The 21,910-nt window shown below is 30.1% G+C and overlaps 1 protein-coding gene across 2 annotated transcripts; it reads left to right on the forward strand.

Annotated features, from left to right (window-relative positions):
• The first annotated feature begins 1,053 nt into the window (after positions 1-1,053).
• cpne3 (copine III) lies at positions 1,054-21,541 on the forward strand. 2 transcript variants are annotated; one of them, XM_073831085.1, is made up of 17 exons: positions 1,054-1,268; positions 5,156-5,296; positions 5,384-5,563; positions 5,658-5,732; positions 7,329-7,400; positions 7,486-7,566; positions 7,669-7,758; positions 11,529-11,627; positions 11,715-11,801; positions 11,901-11,960; positions 13,480-13,613; positions 13,699-13,753; positions 13,835-13,886; positions 13,971-14,104; positions 14,188-14,424; positions 17,225-17,345; positions 20,218-20,356. In XM_073831085.1, the coding sequence occupies exons 2-16, from the start codon at positions 5,165-5,167 to the stop codon at positions 17,333-17,335; spliced, it is 1,599 nt and encodes a 532-aa protein (XP_073687186.1). In that variant the 5' UTR covers positions 1,054-1,268; positions 5,156-5,164; the 3' UTR covers positions 17,336-17,345; positions 20,218-20,356. The 2 variants fall into 2 exon arrangements, with proteins under 2 accessions (XP_073687186.1, XP_073687185.1); XM_073831084.1 differs by lacking the exon at positions 17,225-17,345 and having other exon boundaries at positions 20,218-21,541.
• The last annotated feature ends 369 nt before the right edge of the window (positions 21,542-21,910 follow it).

Consider the following 21,910-nt stretch of genomic DNA (forward strand, 5'->3'; position numbering starts at 1 on the left):
GTAAGCCTCTTCTGCTCAGCAAGCTTGCATTTATTTGATCCAAAGTACAAGTCAAATTTTGAAATATATTTACTATTTAAAACAACAGTTTTCTATTTGAATATATATTAAAATGCAATTTATTCCTGTGATTTCAAAGCTGAATTTGATTTGCTTCTCAAAAAACATTTAAATGTTATTATTATGTTGAAAACATCTAAGTTGAATTTTTTTCAGGTTTCTTTGATGAATAGAAAGTTCAGAAGAACAGCATTTATCTGAAATAGAAATCTTGTAACATTATAAATGTCTTCATCATCACTTTTGAACAATTTAAAGCATCCTTGCTAAATAAAAATAAATAATAAAAACTCCTTTTGAATGGTGTAGTGTATAATGTAACAAAAGCGTTTTATTTTAGTTAAATGATGATCTTTGGATCTTTCTACTCATCAAAGAATCCTAAAAAACTTTTTAAATATTGAAAATAATAATAATAAAAAAAAATTCTTGAACTGTATATTAGAATGATTTCTGAAGGGTCATGTGACACTGAAGACTGGAGTATTGATGCTTAAAATTCAGCTTTGAAATTACAGGAATAATTAAAAAAAATATATATATATATTCACATAGAAAATAATAGAAAAAAATATTTCAGATTTTTACTGTTTTTGCTGTACTTAGAATCAAATAAATGCAGGCTTTGTGAGCAGAAGAGACTTAAAAAACAATACTAATCTTTTAACTGATATAATATAAACTATATTTAGCACTTTATCACGAAGTTGTGTATTTTGATTTTTTTAGGATTACTCAAAAGAGGCACGAAGCAAGTCCGGTTATTAAAACATAAAACATTTTATAAATAATTTAGATTAACCATATGTTCATTTAAGTAATATAATTCAACAAATAATTTCGAAATGTTCAAAATAAAATATATAGATACAATTTAACAACCGAAACAAACTATCTTTGCGTTAGTGTGTAGTAGGGACACTCCCACTGGCAGTCGCTGTCACAGTAGTTTCCTAATCCACTGCGCATGCGCAGTATATCGTCAGAGGGGCGACGCAACGGTCCTACTCCCACAAAAACGGATCAAAACAGACGCTTTACCTCAGATTTTACGGACTCGGTTGCTCTTTCTAACAACATTTATAACAGCAAACTTCTTCAGAGCATCGAGGAGACTGAAACACAAGGAAAAAGAAAGCAGACCAAACCGAAACTAACCAACGTTAGTACCACAGTTGCGCAGTCAGACACCAACTAAGTTACTCAAGGTAAGTTATTCAGACTATTTTTATGGGATAAAATGAATATCCTAACGTTACAGCGTTGCTGTAGATGTCGCAATTATTTCCATAGCTGTATGAGTATATCATAGCGTCATAACAGATGATGACGTCACGGCAATAAATACAAATAAGGTGTGGCTGAATTTGAGTAAATATTTCATATTTCATGTGTTTCATAAACACAATAGAAAAAGGCGTTTATGCCATGTGGATTTATTATTGAATATACTCCACCGTTCAAAAGTTTGGGGTCAGTACATTTTTATTGTTTCATTTTTTTATTTTTAAAGAAATGAATACTTTTATTCAGCAAGGATGTATTAAGTTAATAATTAAAAGTTTATTAAGAGTTAATAATAAATAATTTACGTTGTTATAAAATATTTATATTTTGAGTAAACACTGTACTTTTTAAACTTGTTATTCATGAAAGAATCTTGAAAAAAAAAAAAATCACAGGTTCCAAAAAACATTTGGCAGCACAACTGTTGATATTATCCAACATTCATCATTCTAATAATAAATCAGCATATTAGAATGATTTCTGAAGGGTCATGTGACACTTAAGACTGGAGTAACAGCTGTTATTATTAAAAATTCAGCTTTTCATCACAGGAATAAATTCTATTTTAAAGTATGTTAAAATAAAAAAACATTATTTTATATTGTAAAAACATTTTGCAATATTACTGTTTTTTCTCTATTTTTAATCAAATAAATGCAGCCTTGATGAGCATAAGAGACTTCTTTAAAGACTATAACAAGTCTTACTGACCCTAAACTTTTGAACGGTAGTGTAGGTTAATAGATAAGCGAGTTATTTAAGTTGTTTCTAGATTTATTATATGCTAATAATAACAATTATACTGTGTTATGTATAATTGGCTGTTTGTTACTACAACAAAAGTACCAGGGTAATACCATGTTTCTTTTTGGATATGATCCAGGAATTCTAGGAAGTACCTTGGAGTTCATGCACATACCACGGTACACAAATATGCTATTCATGTAGACAACATTGTGCTATATTGCAATTTGATACTACCACTCTATTTTCAGTAATGTAAATAACTTAAATGTTATTTCATTTAATAACCACCTGTAAAAAGTTTGTGAAATCTATGATCAGTTAAGATCTGACATGTGATGACAACACTGATATTAAGTAAAGTTTTCCGTTCAAAAGCCTCCATTGTTCCTCCCACACAAAATCGCCTAGTGACTCCTCACACACCTCCTATCATGCTCAAGCTTTCTTTTTAAATTACTGTAGCCTACAGCGAATTCTGGATACATACACACACCCTTCTGCATGAAAACAACACCTATCAATCACACTACTGTATAATTCACACATTAAGCAGATTATACACTAAAATATGGTTTATTGTGATTATATGCATAGTACAAAGTATAACCGGTTAGCCGCTTATATAAACCTTTACATTTATTTGTTTGAATCCACTCCAGGTGATGTGGAGCTGCAATGTTGTAGCAAGAAATATAGTTAAAATCGTATTGTTTAAAACTATATAATCTAGGGAAAATACAAAAACATACTACATGGTGTATAAAATAAAACTTACAGAATTGTACAGTGTAAATCCTAATAGATTAAATATACTCTAATGTTTCCTACTCAGTGTAATCTGTTCTATACACAACGTATTTATATTAATTTAAACAAATGATTTGCCTAAGAGAGACTTGAGTAATCTGTGTAAACAGTGAACAGTGTGAATGTCGCAACTAGTGCGAGTAGATTTGTGGAATAGTTTTTTGTTAAATGAAATGGGCTTTAAAAAAACAAAAAAATAAAACTATAACATCAGCAACACTAAATAAATCCATTATTGATTTTAAACTAAACACACGTTGCTATTCTTTAGCTCTTTAGCTACAGAACCGGTCGGATTCAGTCAGAATGTGTTCTGACAAGTTTGGCTCATTAAACAAATGAGCAGCGTGGGAAACTAAAACATGCTCATTCATAGTATTTTTCTTTCCAGTCTAGGTACTAACAACTAGCCCTAAGAAATTAAGTCAGTTAATGTATATATCTAGATACACTACCGGTCAAAAGTTTTTGAACAGTACGATTTTTAATGTTTTTATTTTTTATTTTTAAATAAGTCTCTTCTGCTCACCAAGCCTGCATTTATTTGATCCAATGTACAGCAAAAACAGTAACATTTTAAAAATATTAGTTCTATTTAGAATAACTGTTTTCTATTTGAATATATTTTAAAATCAAATTTATTCCTGTGAAATCATTCTAATATTCTGATTTGCTGCTCAAAAAACATGTATTATTATGTTGAAAACAGCTAAAAATGTAAACATGCAACATGCATAAAAAGTGCAGAAGAACTAATTAACAAAAGATAAAAATCTAAATGTATTTATCATCACTTTTGATTCATTTGAATTATTTAAAAATACAAAATTGCTGACTCCAAGCTTTTAAATGGTATCGTTTAAGAAAGATAAATGCTGACATTTGTGACCCTGGACCACAAAACCAGTCTTAAGTCGCTGGGGTATATTTGTAGCAATAGCCAAAAATACATTGTATGGGTCAAAATTTTTGATTTTTCTTTTATGCCAAAAATCATTGAGAAATTAAGTAAAGATCATGTTCCATGAAGATTTTTTGTAAAATTCCTACTGTAAACATATCAAAATGTAATTTTTGATTTGTATTATGCATTGTTAAGAACCTAATTTGGACAACTTTAAAGGTGATTTTCTCAGTCTTTTTGATTTTTTTGCATCCTCAGATTTCTGATTTCAAATAGATGTATCTCAGCCAAATATTGTCCTATCCTAACAAACCATACATCAATTTTTTCAAGCTTATTTATTGAGCTTTCATATGATGTATAAATCTCAGTTTTGTCAAATTTAACCTTATGACTGGTTTTGTTGTCCAGGGTCACATTTGGATCTTTCTATTCATCAAAGAATCCTGAGAAAATGTACTTAACTGTTATAAATATTGATAACAATAATAAAATGTTTCTTGAACAGTAAATCAGAATATTAGAATGATTTCTGAAGGCCCATGTGACACTGAAGACTGCACTAATGATGCTGAAAGTGTAGCTTTGATCACAAAAAATAAATTAAATTTTTTAAACTATATTAAAACAAAAAACAGTTATTTTAAAAAGTAATACTATTTCAAAATGTACTGTTTTTGCTGTACTTAGGATAAAATAAAATCAGGCTTGGTGAGAAGAAGAGACTTCTTTAAAAAACATTAAAAATCTTACTGTGCAAAAACTTTTGACTGAGAGAGTATCTGTATAAGTACAAATGAGACCCTGGACCACAAAACCAGTAATAAGGATCAATTTTATAAGATTTATACTTATATCTGAATGCTGAATAAATAAGTGTGTGGTTTGATAGGACAGAGATACAACTATTTGAAAATCTGGAATCTGTCGGGTGCAAAAAAATCTAAATATTGAGAAAATCGCCCTTAAAGTTCTTAGCAATGCATATTACTAATCAAAAATTAAGTTTTGATATAGTTATGGTAAGAAATGTACAAAATATCTTCATTAAACATGCATTAAAAAGAAAAATCTATCAGTTTGAACCATACAATGTATTTTTGGCTATTGCTACAAATATACCCATGCTACTTATGATTGGTTTTGTGGTGCAGGGTCACCTATTTAAATAGTGCTTGCTGAGGCCACACCAAGCAATGTTGTCAAGCATGAAGGAAAATACAGAAACCACAGGATTGTTCCTAATATATTGTCTGCCAGTTTGTGGCATAGGAAATACAGTTATCTCAAATGCTTTCAGTTCTCATGGCACGTTCACCAAGTTTCTATGTAATGTTTCCATGTAAACAGACCAGTCCAATGGCAGCGTCGTGTGTGACCAAGGTGGAGCTGACGGTCTCCTGTGAAAACCTGCTGGATATGGATGTGGGGTCCAAATCTGACCCGCTGTGTGTCCTGCACATGAACACATCAGGAAACCAGTGGTTTGAGGTTCACTTGTTGTTTGTTGTGCAAATAGTTCAGATATTAGTGTGACTCTCTATGCATATTTGGTAATCTGATTCTTTTGTTTCAAAGGTCGACCGTACTGAGAGAGTTAAGAACTGCTTAAGCCCAAAATTTGCTAAGAAGTTTGTCGTCGATTACTACTTCGAGGTTGTTCAGAAACTTCGATTCAGCCTTTATGATATTGACAATAAAACCATTGATTTGAATGATGACGACTTTCTGGGCGAGTTCGAGTGCTCGTTGGGTCAGGTAAGACAACTCTAGATTCAGAACGAAATGTTTTGAAGTCATTTTCCCTCATTGACATTGTCTGATGTGTTTTATTTTCTACATTTCTACACAGATTGTTTCCAGTAGCAAGCTGACAAGACCTTTGGTGCTAAAGAACAAGAGACCTGCAGGAAAGGGAACGATTACGGTGAATGTCCATGATATTTTTCATCATATTTAATTTAAATGTGGTTGCTAGAGAATAATGTTTTTCTATAAAGCTGTTGTGGCATAAAGAATCAGATTATTGTGGATAAGTCAGTAATAAAGGATGATGGATTTATGCTCACTATTAAGGGTGTATTGATCAAGATACCGAATTTGATCAAAAATACAGAAAAAAACTGTAATATTGTGAAATATTTTTGCAATTTCTAATACTGGTTTTCTATTTTAATATACTTTAAAATATCATTTATTTCTTTGATGCAGCACTGTATTTTCATCAGCCATTACTCCAGTCTTCAGTGTCACATGATCCTTCAGAATCATTCTAATATGCTGATTTATTATCAGTGTTTTTATTGGAAGCTGTGATAATTTTTCTTTTATTTTTTTGATCAATAAAAAGTTAAAAAACAGCATTTATTTAAAAACGAAATCTTTTCTATCAATATAACTCTTTACTTACTATAATCATTTTGTGTCAGTTTAACAGATCTCAGCTGAATAAAAGTATTAATTTCTTTGAAAAAGAAAGAAAGAATTTACTGACCTTAAACTTTTGAATAGTAGTGTATATTGTAACACAACATTTCTATTTTGAATTAATACTGTTTTTTTTTTTTTACTTTTTATTTATCAAAGAATACTGAAACAAACTTCAGGTCCCAAAAAATATTAAGCAGCACAACTGTTTCCAAAATGATTATAAATCAGCATATTAGAATGATTTCTGAAGGATCATGTGACACTTAAGCCTGGAGTAATGATGCTGAAAATTCAACTTTGCATCACAGGAATAAATTCTATTTTAAAATATATTAAATTGGAAAACCACAAATTTAAATAGCAATAATATTTCACAATTTTACAGTTTGTTCTGTATTTTGGATCAAATAAATGCAGCTATAATGATCATAACAAACTACTTTAAAAATCATTAAACATCTTACTAATCCCAAACTTTTGTATATACTGTATAATACAGTTAAAAAATTTGGGGTTCACCAAGGCTGTATTTATTTGATCCAAAATACAGTAAAATTGTGAAATTTTATTACAATTTACAAATGACTGTTTTCTGTTTGAATATATTTTAGGATGTAATTTATTCTTGTGAGGCAAAGCTGAATTTTCTGCATCAGTCTTCAGTGTCACATGATCCTTCAGAAATCATTCTAATATGCTGATTTGCTCAAGAAACATTTATTATAACATACATTATCAATGTTGAAAACAGTTGTACTGCTTAATAATTTTGCTAAAACAACATTTTTTTGATACTTTGATGACTAGAATATAAAAAACTTTACTGTTTATATTTACTGTAATTTTTTATCAATTTAGTACATCCTTGGTCAATAAAAGTATGCATTTCTTTAAAAAAAAATTATATTAGCCTCAGGTTGGGAAGTAAAATTATATTATGTGAGGTCAACAAACGTGCAAATATGAGGTCAACAAACCTGAAACTACTTCACAGATACACAGTTATAAAATATTGATAACCACTTTGAAATGTCTGCCAACTCATTAAAATCAAGACTCGAATCAAACAAATCTTTGTTTATATTCACTGCAGATCAGTGCAGAGGAAATCAAGGACAACAGAGTTGTGAATTTTGAGATGGAGGCCAGAAAACTGGACAAAAAGGTAAGACATGAGATGTGAGTTTGTGAATTTGCTTTACTTTTAAACTGTAAATTGCATTTGTGTATAAACTTGGGTTTCCTTGCAGGACTTCTTTGGAAAATCAGACCCCTACCTGGAATTTTACAGGCAGACAGAAACAGGCTGGCAGCTTGCTCACAGAACTGAGGTATGCATTGTGTGTTGTGTGTTTGTATGTAGATGTGGAGTATTAACTCTGAATGCTTGGTGTTAATGTTTACAGTAAATGTTAATGGTTATCTTTTACCAGGTGGTGAAGAATAACTTAAATCCTTGCTGGAGGCCTTTTAAAATCCCTCTACGATCTCTCTGTGCTGGAGACATGGAGAAACCAATCAAGGTAGAGTCTGTGTCCATTGGTTGTAATAAAAGTTAACTTTAAACATACCATTAAAGGACAACTATTGCCAAAATGCAACCTGGACTTTTTTTTTTTTTTTTACTGTAAACGAGACAAACTTATATCTAAAAGCATAATTATGACAAACAAGCCGTTTTTGAGATTGACCGTGATTTCGTTTTGTGGTCAGTGGCCATGAAACTTTGCTCGAAGTAACGCCTGGGTCTCCACACATGAACTCGAGCATTGAGAACATTGTTTGTGTACACAGAGTTTACTAAAAAGAAAGGTTTTGAACAACTCACTTTTCTCATTCATCTTGCCAGTCAAGAAGTGTCGATCTCCGAATGCGAATGAATGGACTCCATAGGACGAAATATTAGGCTTATATGAGGCTCTTTTTACAACTAGAAGGTTAATATTGTTTTTCACTTGCGACAAAACAACGAATTAGCCGTGCATTTATATGGAAATATGCTTTAGGAGCTATCCATCTTTACACTACTCGCATTCGGAGATCGACACCTCTTGACTGGCAAGATGGCTGCGAGCGGAAACTCAAACAGTGAAAGTGAGTTGTTCAAAACCTTTCTTTTTAGTAAACTCTGTGTACACAAACAATGTTCTCAATGCTCGAGTTCATGTGTAGAGACCCAGGCGATACTTCGAGCAAAGTTTCATGGTGTGTCGAGCCTTCTTAGTGTTGTAAAAATATCGATTTTGATGCGCTCAAAGTTATGCCCCTAGTACTCCCATTCACCGGCCACTGACCACAAAAAACGAAATCACGGTCAATCTCAAAAATGGCTTGTTTGTCGTAATTATGCTTTTAGATATAAGTTTGTCTCGTTTACAGTAAAAAAAAACAGCTCAGGTTGCATTTTGGCAATAGTTATCCTTTAAAAGGCTGTCTGTTGCTAACACAAGTGTCGTATAAAATGCCGTCCTCTTGGATTAACAATCCGTAATTGTTCTGGCTTGATTGTAGAGGATGTAAAACTCTGGCTTTGCTTTGGTTTGGCAGTCAGAAGGTGTTGGTTTACAATCAGTGTTTATAACTGTGATTTTTCTTGCAAAAGCATCTTAAAAGGAACTGTCGGGAAATGAGCAGGTATTTTTCATCAGAATGGCTGTTTCATTTGTAAATGTGTGTTTGTCACTGAATAGCTGCTGGTTTGTCCTTCATAGATCAGTAGATGGGAGCTATTCTGTCAAACTGTTGTTTCCAGAATGAGGTCATTTCAACCCTTTTCATGTTGTGAACTCTTTAGCTAGAAGAGTCATTCTGAGGAAACAGTGGCATTTGTATCTGTTCATTTTAAAACCTTAACGTTTTATTTGAAAGGTTAATGCCGAACTTTAATGAAGCCATATCCAAATAATTTCCGATCATTATAAAAATACTAAAATTATATAAACTATATAAATTATATAGAAATAATAAACAACAACAAAAAAAAAAAACATAAAACATAAAAGCATGATATAGGTAGAATTTAATTATTTCCATTTTTTTAAAATAACTCATTAAAATGTAATGAGGGTGAAAGAGGCATGGAAATTTGCTGATATTACTATAAAAATAAAGGTAATTTAATAGAATATATAAAATAAATGTATAACATAAACATATCAAATTATATTATTAAAATAATAATAATTAAAAAATAAACAAATTGTAACTTTTAAATTGAATATGTCATTGTAATTATATAAAAATATTTTAAAAATCTAATTTTATTTATTTTGAATATATATTAAACAGAGATGCTGTAAATCAAATAATAAGTTCAGAATACTGTTTATTACTGTATTTCAGTGGTCTAAGAATAAAAATGAACATTTATCCTTGTATTTTATTAATAAATTGTACATGATTAATTGTAATTATTAAAATGTTTTATTTTACTTATTAAATTATATATGTTATATATTTATATATAAATATTTTTTATTTATTTCATATTACATTTTAAACAGAGTTACTGTAAATTAAATAAAATGAGATCAGGATACTGTTAATTACTGTATTTCAGTAGTTATTCATGAAATACAAATGAAAATGTTAAAATGTATATTATTATTAAATTGTGCATTATTAATTGTAATTATTTGAATGTTTTATTTTACTCATAAAATTCTCTATATATAGTTTTTTGTATTACATATTAAACAGAGTTACTGTAAATTAAATAAAATGAGATCAGAATACTGTTAATTACTGTATTTCAGTAGTAAGTCATAAAATACAAATGATTTTTTTACTTGTATATTATTATTAAATTGTACATTATTATTTGTTTTATTTAAATGTTTTATTTTGCTTATGAAAGTATATATTATTTTTATTTATTTTGTATTACATATTAAACAGAGTTACTGTAAATTAAAATAAGTTCAGAATCCTGTTAATTACTGTATTTCAGTTGTAAGTCATGAAATACAAATGATTTTTTACTTGTATATTATTATAAAATTGTACATTATTATTTGTAATTATTGTTTTATTTTGCTTATAAAAGTATATATATTGTTATTTATTTTGCATTACATATTAAACCGTTACTGTACATAAAATGAGTTCAGAATACTTTTAATTACTGTATTTCAGTAGTAAGTCACGGAGTACAAATGAAAATTTTTAACTTGTATATTGTTATTAAATTGAACATTATTAATTGTAATTATTTAAACATTTTATTTTACTTATAAAATTAAATTTTTATTTATTTTGCATTACATATTAAACCAAGTTACTGTAAATTAAATAAAATTAGTTCAGAATACTGTTAATTACTGTATTTATTTAGTAATTAATGGAATACAAACACATTTTTAACTTGTATATTGTTATTAAATTGAACAATACTAATTGTATGTATTTAAAAGTTTTATTTTACTTATAAAATTACATTTTTATTTATTTTGTATTACATAGTTAGTGTAAATGTATAATATTAAATTGTAAATTATTAATTGTAATTGTTTAAATGTTTTATTTTACTCAAAAATTATATATTTTTTATTTATTTTGTATTACATATTAAACAGTTACTGTAAATCATATTAATAAAGTCATGGAGTACAAGGGAAAATTAAAAATGTTATATTATTATTGAAGTGTACATTATTAATTGTAATTATTTAAATGTTTAATCTTATTTTTTATTATTTTATATTACATATTATTATTTTGCATTACATATTAAACAGAATTACTGTAAATCAAATAAAATAAGTTCAGAATACTGTTAATTACAGTTTTTCAGTAGTAAGACATGGAGTTCAAAAGAAAATGTTAAGTTGTATATAATTGATTGTAATTTTTTCATTTATTTATTTTTAGACAAAAAAACTAATATTCTAAATTAAATAATAGATCTGATTTCAGAATACTGTCGATGGCTGTATTTCAAATGATGCTGCTTTCTCAGAAAGACTTAGTGAAGGTTTCAGAGAACACACTGCTGCTAAAATATTCTTTGACAACAGGTTTCTTCATATATCTAACCTTATGAAACGTGGGCATTGGAAAGTGTCAGGGCGTCCAACATCTTTCATCTATCCACTCATTTAGAGTTCTCCTGTTTGCTGTGCTGTTCTGGTGGTGTCTTACTAATTTTTGAATGAAGAGACTTATAGACCTGTGCTATGGTTCTTCATTTGGAGGAATTTTTTGCATGGCCTCTTTAAATTCCCCTCTCTTTTACCCTCCAATATCATTCACTTCAGATCACTTCATGCTGTATTTTTCAACCCTCTTTATTTAGGTTGAATGTTACGATTACGACAACGATGGATCTCATGATTTGATAGGGATTTTTGAGACTAATATGAAACGTCTGCAAGATGCCACCCGCACGGCTCCGGTGAGATGATCCTCAACACACTTTTGATTTCAGTACTTGGTGAATGGGTGAAAGTTTCTGACCTAAAGAGCTGATTTGTGTCTACAGGCTGAGTTTGAGTGCATAAACAGTAAGAAGAAACAGAAGAAGAAAAATTATAAGAACTCAGGAGTCGTGAGTGTGAAAGTTTGTCAGGTACTGTTTCAATTAAACATACTTGTCTGGTTTCATTGTCAACATTGATATTAAACCCAATGCAAACATTTCTGGACTTGGTTGTGTTTGCTGTTTTAGATTACCAGGGAATACACCTTTCTGGACTACATCATGGGAGGCTGCCAGATCAATTTCACTGTAAGGCATCTATTTATTTTCAAACACACAAAAAAACATTTATTTATACATATACAATTAACTAGTTTATCATAAAAACATTGCATATATAATGTATCTATAAAAATTCAATATTTAAATATATATATATATAATTAAATATTAAATTTATATATATATATATATATATATATATATATATATATATATATATATATAGGAATATATATAAAATTATAGAATATATTATAAAAACAAGAATACAGTGATAATAGCTAATAATAATAATAAAAACTATTTTAGATATTTTCAAATAAATAATTTTTTAATGATTTATTTTATTTAAGATAAAAAAGACATATTTACATAGAATTACAGTTTTTTAAATATATAATAATAGTACAAAATAATAAATGTAAATAAATAAAACAAATGTTTTATATCTAATATAATACATACATATTTAAAAATTAAAAATATTATAAAAACAATATCAATGTATTTTTTTATTATAAAACAAAAATACAATGATAATAACAATAAATAAAAAATAAAATAAATGAGATTTTCATATAAATTATTTTTAATTATTATTTTTATTTTATTGATGATATATAAAAAGAAAGACATATTTGCATAGAATTTTATTCTAAAAACTATTCTAAATGTTTTTCATAATACAAAATAATAAATAAAAGTAAATAATTAAACATGTTGGATTTGTAATGCAAGCAATCTATTTATTTACTTAATCTACTATATATAAAAAGACAAACATATTTGTGTAGAATTATATTTGTTGACATATATATGATGTCTGTACATGAATTAAATTTCACGTTGGAGTTCCACGTTATATTTTTAATATAAGTAATTTATTTATTGATCTATTCAATTTATTTTATATAAAAAGACATACATTTTTGTGTAGAATTATATTTGTTGACATATATATGATGTCTGTATATGAATTAAATTTAACGTTGGAGTTCCACGTTATATTTCTAATATAAGTAATTTATTTATTGATCTATTCAATTTATTTTATATAAAAAGACATACATTTTTGTGTAAACAGAATATATTACATATATATGAATTAAATTCCTTGTTTGAGCAAGTTTGTATAATATATTATAAAAATCAATGTATTATTTTAATTATAAAAACAATAATAGAATGATAATAGTAAATAATAAATAAATTTGAGATATTTTCATGTAAATTATTTTTTATTATTATTTATGATATATAAAAATACAGACATATTTGCATAGAATTATATTATTTATAATTGTATAATGTCTCTATGAATTAAACGTGTTCCCGTTGGAGCAATATTTTGAATAATATAAATGTATTATATATAATATAAAAACAATAATAATACTAATAATAAAATGAAATGCATTATATGGATTTATTAATTTATTTATTTATATATAATTAATATATAAAAAAATAACAGGCATAATTGCATAGAATTATATTGCATATATTATGTCTCTATGAATTATATTACATCTTCCTTCTCTTCCAGGTGGGCATAGACTTCACAGGGTCAAATGGTGACCCCAGGTCACCTGATTCTTTACATTACATCAGTCCTCAAGGTGTGAATGAATATCTCTCAGCCATCTGGTCAGTTGGCCTTGTGGTCCAGGACTATGACAGGTACAAGAACACCAGGAACATGTTATTAATCATAAAAAATCATTTAAAAAACACTAGTTCTCATGCTTTCTTTCATGTCCTGTAGTGACAAAATGTTTCCTGCGTTTGGATTTGGTGCCCAGATTCCACCTTCATGGCAGGTAAATGAAATTCCATCTGCTGTTGTTACTGTGACAAACTCCCAGAAGCCTGCATTTATTATTGCTCTTTTTCATTTCTAGGTGTCTCATGAGTTTCCTCTCAACTTCAATCCCGCAAATCCATTCTGTGCGGGTATGTTATCAGTTTTAACTCTTTTTAACCTGCGTGACAGGAAATGATATGCATAAAAAGCAATATGTATTTCTCTTTCCATAGGTGTGGAGGGTGTGGTGGAGGCTTACAGGATGTGCCTTCCTCAGGTCAAACTTTATGGGCCCACGAACTTCTCTCCTATTATAAACCACGTGGCTCGTTTCGCACAGCAGGCTTTACAGCAGAAGACAGCATCGGTGAGGTTCAACCTAAACCTGAATATATATGCACTGATGTTTAATGTCTTTTGGTGTCCCTGATACCCCTGTATCTGTTTCAGCAATATTTTGTTCTTCTGATCATCACTGACGGAGTGATCACGGACATGGATCAGACTCGTGGAGCCATAGTCGCCGCCTCCCGCTTGCCAATGTCAATCATCATTGTGGGCGTAGGCAAAGCAGACTTCACAGATATGGAGATTCTGGACGGAGATGACGGGCGACTGAAGTCTATCACAGGAGAACCGGCTGTACGCGACATTGTGCAGTTTGTGCCCTTCAGAAAGTTCCAGAATGTGAGTGAAAAACCGGTTTAGTCCACAAACTCATTTAAGCTTGCTCTAGCTTTGCACTTTCCTTTTTTTGGGGTCTATCTCTTTTGCGCTTTCTGAGATCTTATTTTGATGCACTATTCTTGCAACTAATTGGAGTATCATGGAGTACCGTTCATGTTTGCTTATGTCTTTATTTTCATTGATACATATATGAGGGATATATGTTTATTTTGAACATTTTATTTGCATGTTCATGGAGGTCAAAGTTAAGGATGCGGATTGCGATTATCAGATTGCTTTTTTTTTTTTACAGTTCAAATCCTTATGGTTCCTTGACTGCGCATATAACGATTCTTTTAATCTTTTTTAGGAAGAAATATATATATAACGTGTTAGTGCCATGTTAACAAAAAAAATCTAAGATTACAAGATTAAAGTCAAAATAATTTGAGAATAAAGTTGAAATACTACGAGAATAAAGTCGAAATATTGCGAGAATAAAGTTGAAATACTACGAGAATAAAGTTGAAATACCTTGAGAATAAAGTCAAATATTTAGAGAATGAAGTCAAAATACTATGAGATTAAAGTTGAAATATTTCGAGAATAAAGTAGAAGTACTACGTCAATAAAGTCAAAATATTTTAGAAAATAAAGTTGAAATATTTATAGAATAAAGTCTAAATATTATGACAATAATGTTAAAATACTATGAGAATAAAGTCTAACTATTATGAGAATAAAGTTGAAATACTACAAGATTAAAGTTGAAATATTATGAGAATAAAGTCTAAATATTTATAGAATAAAGTCTAAATATTTATGGAATAAAGTCAAAATATTATGACAATAATGTTAAAATACTATGAGAATAAAGACGAACTACTGTGAGAATAAAGTCTAAATATTATGAGAAAAAAGTCAAAATACTACAAGAATAAAGTAAAATATTTGGAAATAAAGTCAAAATACTATGAGAATAAAGTCCAATATTTCAACAATAAAGTAGAAATATGACGACAATAAAGTCGGAATATTATGAGAATGAAGTTGAAATACTATGCGATTAAAGTCGAAATATTTAGAGAATAAAGTCTAAATATTTATAGAATAAAGTCAAAATATTACGACAGTAATGTTAATATACTATGAGAATAAAGTCGAACTACTGTGAGAATAAAGTCTAAATATTACGAGAAAAAAGTCTAAATACTATGAAAAAATAAAGTCAAATATTTGAAAATAAAGTCAAAATACTAAGAATAAAGTCAAATATTTCAAAAATAAAATAGAAATATAATGACAATAAAGCCTAAATACTATGAAAATAAGTTTGAAATACCACGACAAAATATTTGTCAAAATATTTCAAGAATGAAGTCTAAATATTACGAGAATAAAGTCGAAATATTACGAGAATAAAGTCTTAAATATTTTGAGAATAAAGTTTATTATTGAAATATTTAGACTATTCTTGTAGTATTTTGACTTCACTCTTGTAATATTTCGACTTTATTCTCGTAATTTCGACTTTATTCTCTAAATATTTTTTATCTTAGATTACTTTTATTTTTTTAACGTGGCACTAAAATGCTGTTATATATACAGTATATACTTTTTTTTTTTTAAATACTACTGTATCTTTTAACTAAAAAAGGGATGGGCAACCTTTAGGGTTGGAGCCAAACTCTGCAGGACAGTGGCCCTCCAGGACCGAAGTTGCCTGTCCCTGAACTAAAAGATATGAACAAGCAATCAGTAACGACTTATTTCTCACTCACGAATAAAGTTTAGGGTGTTTAGGGAACATTTGGAATAGGTTGTACTATAAGTTCTTGTTTCTGTAAAAACAACCAGCTTATAAGAGTAAAAAACTGCCTATAAAAGTAATTTGTTTGTGAATCAATTCGTTTATCACTGAAAATAACTGGCTCCTATTTGATCGAAAATCTGGATAATTTGTTCAGGAATCATTTAGATTACGCTGGTCACGCTGTATGCTTTTAAATCACACAAAAAAAAAGCTCATAAGAGTCATTTGTTCAGAAATCAGAGTACACCTATATTATAATTATCTTTAAAGTTATCGTTCTTGGTGTGAATGAGCATTAATGAACATGTGGAAAAAGATAGTTCATCCAAAAATAAAAATTAGCCCATGATTTACTCACCCTCAAGTCATTCTACATGAGTTTCTTCTTTCAGACGAATACAGTCGAATTTGAAAAATAAAAAGTTCTGGTTCTTTCAAGCTTTATAATGGCAGTGAATGGGTGTTGAGATTTTGAAGTTCAATAAAGTGCATCCATCCATCAAAAGTACTCCACATGGCTCAAGAGGATCAATAAAGACATTCTGAAGAGAATCAATGTTTGTGTAAGAAAAAAACATGTAAAACTTTCTAAACATAATCTCTACCTTCTGCTAACAGGAGCACTTTTTATGATGGATGGAAGCACTTTATTGGACTACAAACTTCCAACACCCATTCACTGCTATTATAAAGCTTGGAAGAACCAGGACATTTTTTTTTTATAGAACTCATGATTGTATTTGTCTGAAAGAAATCAAGAGGTATTTTTTATTTTTAGGTACTTCTTTATTAAACCAAAAGTTATTCGGTTCTGTTATTTTTTTATTTATTTGTTATTATTTTAATGGTACCAGTTCCCAGCCCTTTTCATAGCTGTTTATGCCAGTAGACACTGAGCAGAGCAGAACACAACCCAAACTTGTGTTTATAATGTTTTAGTCCCATATATCTACAGCATGTTATGGCTTGTAGCCTCTCACCTGTGCCTTTGTGTCCATTTCATTTCAGGCGCCCAGGGAAATGCTTGCCCAATGTGTACTGGCAGAATTACCCCAACAAGTCACATCCTACTTCAGATATATAAACCTGCCACCTCCACACGAGCCAAAACAATCATAGACATGAACACGTAGGGCTCTCTTCTTTATCTGCACCTGACCCTCTGTCATGCGCTTGTCTGAATGATTTAATGCACATTATCGCTTCACAAAGCATTCAGCTGTCACAGCAGTCAAATTCATCTGTTTTATTGAAAGAAGCCATCATTGTTGTAGGAGTGGCATTCATGAATGCCGTATTTGCCATAAAATGGCTTCACAAACTGGCAAAAGAAAATTTTGAATGATGATGAAACTCAAAGCAGGAGGTTTTCCTAAAGCATGATGAATTTATGCTGCATTCATGTCATATCTGAATTATGAAACTAAAGTCCTTGGGCTGCAAAAGTATTTGTTTCTGTGACAACATTCTTACTAGGGCTGTGAACCTACAGTGGTCTTACGGTTCAGTTCGATTACATTATCATGTCTCGATGCATCACGATGCACTGATGATGCACTACATACTCATTTTTCAAATTTACTTCAAATATATACAACCGTGTTAATAAATACAAACAGTCAGATATATGAACTGAAACTTTAATTTGACCTTCTCAAAGAAAACACACTTCTTGAATGTATCAAATAAAACTAAAGAGAAGAAGCACAGAAGATAACAGCAACATTTAGAACAAATACACAAAAGTAAATACCTGGGCTTTGGTTTCTTTGTAGGGTTCCGGCATAATCTTTTCTGAAAAGTGTCTGAATGGGGGAAGCTTTTATCGCGGCTCCAGTGTATTTAACAGGTGGCGAAACCCGGGGTTTTCCACCACAGAAAATGGCCATACATCTTTTGCTATAAAAGCTGCCACTGCTATAGTCATTTTAAACGTGAAAAACTAAACCGAATGCGTTTTCAATCGAGAGGTACCACTCAGATCTTATTTAACTGAAACGAGTGAACGAATAAAGTCCTGCACGAGCCCAGCCCGAGATTCTCAGACATTTCGTTTTGTTTCCTTTTTAAAGGTGCAGTGTGTAATATTTAAGATGATCTCTAGACAGAAATGAAATATAATATACATAACTATGTTTTCAGGGGTGTATAAATACTTTACTTAATTAACCATTATGTTTTTATTACCTTAGAATTATCAGTTTATATCTACATACACCGCGGGTCCCCTCACATGGAAGTCGCCGTTATGTTTCTACAGTGGCCCTGAACGGACAAACTGCTCTACAGATCGCGTTTCATCACTGTTGTTCTTTGTGAAAATCACTGACACAATGATGAACAAGTAACAATAATATTCACAATAACATATTTTTATTGAATGATTAAGTAAATAGAATTCCCTAAATTATGTTTTAATAGGATAGTAGTGAGACAGGAAACAAAGTGGGAGAGATAGGGGGGGTGGTATCGGGAAAGGTCCGTGAGCCAGGACTTGAACATGGGACGCCCAGATCACAATGGCGCTGCATGTTGACAAACTGCCCACAAGGCTATTGTCGCCGACAGCTAGATAGCTTTTATTTTAGAGTATATTAAAGCACATTTTTATGGAATCCTGTTTCCACCCCTGAATAAAAAATAAAAAAGGTACTTAGACTTTTTTTTCTCAGAATTGCGGAATACAAACTCATAATTCTGACATCTTTCTCACAGTTCCAAGTTTATATTAAAAATTCACTTTTTTCTTGCAATTCTGAGTTTAAATTTTGCAATTCAGACCTTTTTTTTTTTTTTACAATTCTGAGTTTATATCTCACGATATTGACTTGTTTTCACACAATTTCAAACAGTTTATATCTTGGAATTCTGACTTTTTTTATTGCAATTCTGAGTTTAATTCTTAGAATTCCGGCTTTTTTGACACAACTCCAAGTTTATCTCTTGCAGTTCTGACTTTTTTCTCACAAATCTGAGTAAAAACTTGCACAATTCTGACTTTGTCTCACAATTCCAAGCTTATATCTAGCAGTTCTGACTTCTTGCAATTCTGAGAAAAAATTTGCAATTCTGATTTGCAATTCCGAGTTTATATCTCCTGATATTTCCTTTTTACATGAAATTCTGAGTAAAAAGTTAAATTCTGACATTTTTCTTGCAAAATCTCGCAATATTGAGTTTAATTCTCGCAATTCAACATCTTTTTTTCCTAACAATTCCAAGCTTATATCTCGCAGTTCTGAGTTTATATCTCGCATATTGTTTTTCAATATGATATATGATATATAATATGAATACTGATATCAATTTTTAGGGGAAAACAAGACTGATTTCCTTTTTATCTCACAGTCATGATTTTTTTTTCTCAGATATAAGATGTAAACTTGCAATTCTTGTGAGATAAATTTTTTTTATTATTATTTTTTTTTCATTTTTTATTCATTGGCGGAAACAGGCTTCCATATATTTTGTTGTATTGGTTTAATAGTATTTCTCATACTTTTAGTTACTGATTTAAATGAATCCCTAACCAGTATTGTTATTGTTAATGTTAACTATAACTAAAAGTCTAAAACTATTAAAATTGAAATGAGGCTGAAATAAAATAGAAATATTTGATGAACAAAATGCAATGGCAGCTACTGTAACTAAAATAAGTTTAGGTGCTTAAGTTACTAAAACTAAAACTCAAATAAAAAAATAAAATAAAATCTAAAAATGAAAATAATAAAAAAAAGTGCTTATTATCACAAAAAAAATTTGTCACAGTGATCAAGTGGAAGAAGTCCAAAATTTTGTAACATTATATTCTGACAGAAATGTGAATGATTTTCAGTACCCAATCAGTAGCTGACGTGACATGAGCGCAGCATACTGTTTATGTTGTCTTAAGTTGTCTTGTGACTAACACTATGATGCTTATCCCCTCTCGCCATCTCTGACCTTCTTCTTCTGCTCAAAGTCAGAAAATACAATGACTAATGTTTTTTCTCTCTCTGTAGACTCCTAAAGAGGAGCTCGCTAAGTGTGTTCTGGCGGAGGTTCCTGGTCAGGTGGTCACCTTCTTTAACATGATGAAGCTCCCGCCTCTGAAGGCAAACACTCCAGTGGCCGCTCCAAACGGGCAGACACAGAACTGATGGACCGGTTTCATTCCTTCATACTTCACACAACTCCACAACTAGACATAACCATCCTGTTAATCTAACCATAGGCTTTCTTAAAGAGATAAACCACTACATACATTTGGTTTAAAATTTCATTTAAGTTGTTTACTTTTGGAATCATTTTATATTTATTTACATGTTTTCTATTGCCAAATCATCTTGCAATCTATTATAGAGCATGTTTGGACTTGAGTATGCCACTCTTAATGATCAGTTACTGGAAGAACCCTCCTGAATATTAGACATTTTGGGGGTAGTTTTAAGTTTAAAGTCAACCTTTGTTGGTGTTGTAGGTGAGGTGACTAAACACTGCAATGGTATGAAGGCATTCCTGCTAGCTCCTTACGAAATTGTTTACAGTCAGCATTATATCATTCATTTTTCGTGTCATAATCATTTTTACATCTTAAATTTTTATATCTGTATGTGATTTTTTTTAATCAGTGCCTCGCAAAGCCATTTAATGCATAATGTCATACAGACTGTTTAAGTTCCAAAGGCATATATTTGATTCTATGGAAAACATGTGGCAGCTTTTACCATTGCCAAATTTTATTTTTGACCAGAATGCACATAAAAGCTATAGATACTGAGGAATGGTGCTCAGATGTCAATATGTACTGATGAAAGCCATAGTTACTGACATCTGGGGGGTGTTCCATAAACCAAGTTTACTAAATAAGTCAGGCTTATTTCAGTTAGTCTGACTTATTGTCACGTGATTTGGCTCAAAATAAGTTAGACTAACTGAAATAAGCCTGACTTATTTGGTAAACTTGGTTTATGGAACACCCCCCAGGATAGGCCAGTGATCCTGTTATGTGCCTGAATGCACTATGCATTAATACAATAATAATAATATGCAAAGGTAGTCAGGTTTTTGGATCAGTATTAACTGTTTGAGATGCAAAGCAAGTTTGTTTTACATGTAATCACAGGTCTATAACAGCACATGCTCAGTTAATGCTGAGAGGAATATATTAGATCATCTTAAATGTATTTTAAATGAAGATATTTGTTTTATTCAATATTATACAGTATCATTATAATGTAATGTGTCAGCTCAGCTTCAGCAGTGTATGATGAGTTGCTGATGTCTTGCATCTGTGCCTGTAGCATGCCTTGTTTCATATACAGTAAATAAAACACCCAAAAGTGACATTGTTTTTTTTTTTTTTTTTTGCAATATTACTGAGATGCAAAACCACAAAACTGTATGTATTAAATATTTTAATTATTTTATGAAAAAACATTGACCTATTTACAGTATGCAAAGGCCAGGAAACCCATCCACCATGACACTGCTTTCAATCCTGAACAGGTTGGGTAATGAGTCCAACATTATAAGAGAATCTGTCACTAAACCAACTACATACAGTCAATAAATAAAAAATGTACAGTCAGTATTTACAGTTTAATCACATTTCTGTAGATCTATCGATCTATAACATCCATCAGTCCATCCGTCCATTGTATCATTCATACATGGATGACCTAATGCAGGGGTCACCACACTCGGTCCTGGAGG

The sequence above is a fragment of the Garra rufa genome, chromosome 24, assembly GCF_049309525.1.
Source record: "Garra rufa chromosome 24, GarRuf1.0, whole genome shotgun sequence".
Lineage (NCBI taxonomy): Eukaryota > Metazoa > Chordata > Actinopteri > Cypriniformes > Cyprinidae > Garra > Garra rufa.

What these genes read in the sequence shown, in the direction of transcription:
- cpne3 (XM_073831084.1), top strand. Translation starts at nt 5,165, where the DNA reads ATGGCAGCGTCGTGTGTGACCAAGGTGGAGCTGACGGTCTCCTGTGAA. An exon ending in AGATTCCACCTTCATGGCAG is followed by an intron (nt 13,754 to 13,834) that starts GTAAATGAAATT and finishes TTTCATTTCTAG; the next exon opens with GTGTCTCATGAGTTTCCTCT. An exon ending in CCTTCAGAAAGTTCCAGAAT is followed by an intron (nt 14,425 to 20,217) that starts GTGAGTGAAAAA and finishes CTCTCTCTGTAG; the next exon opens with ACTCCTAAAGAGGAGCTCGC.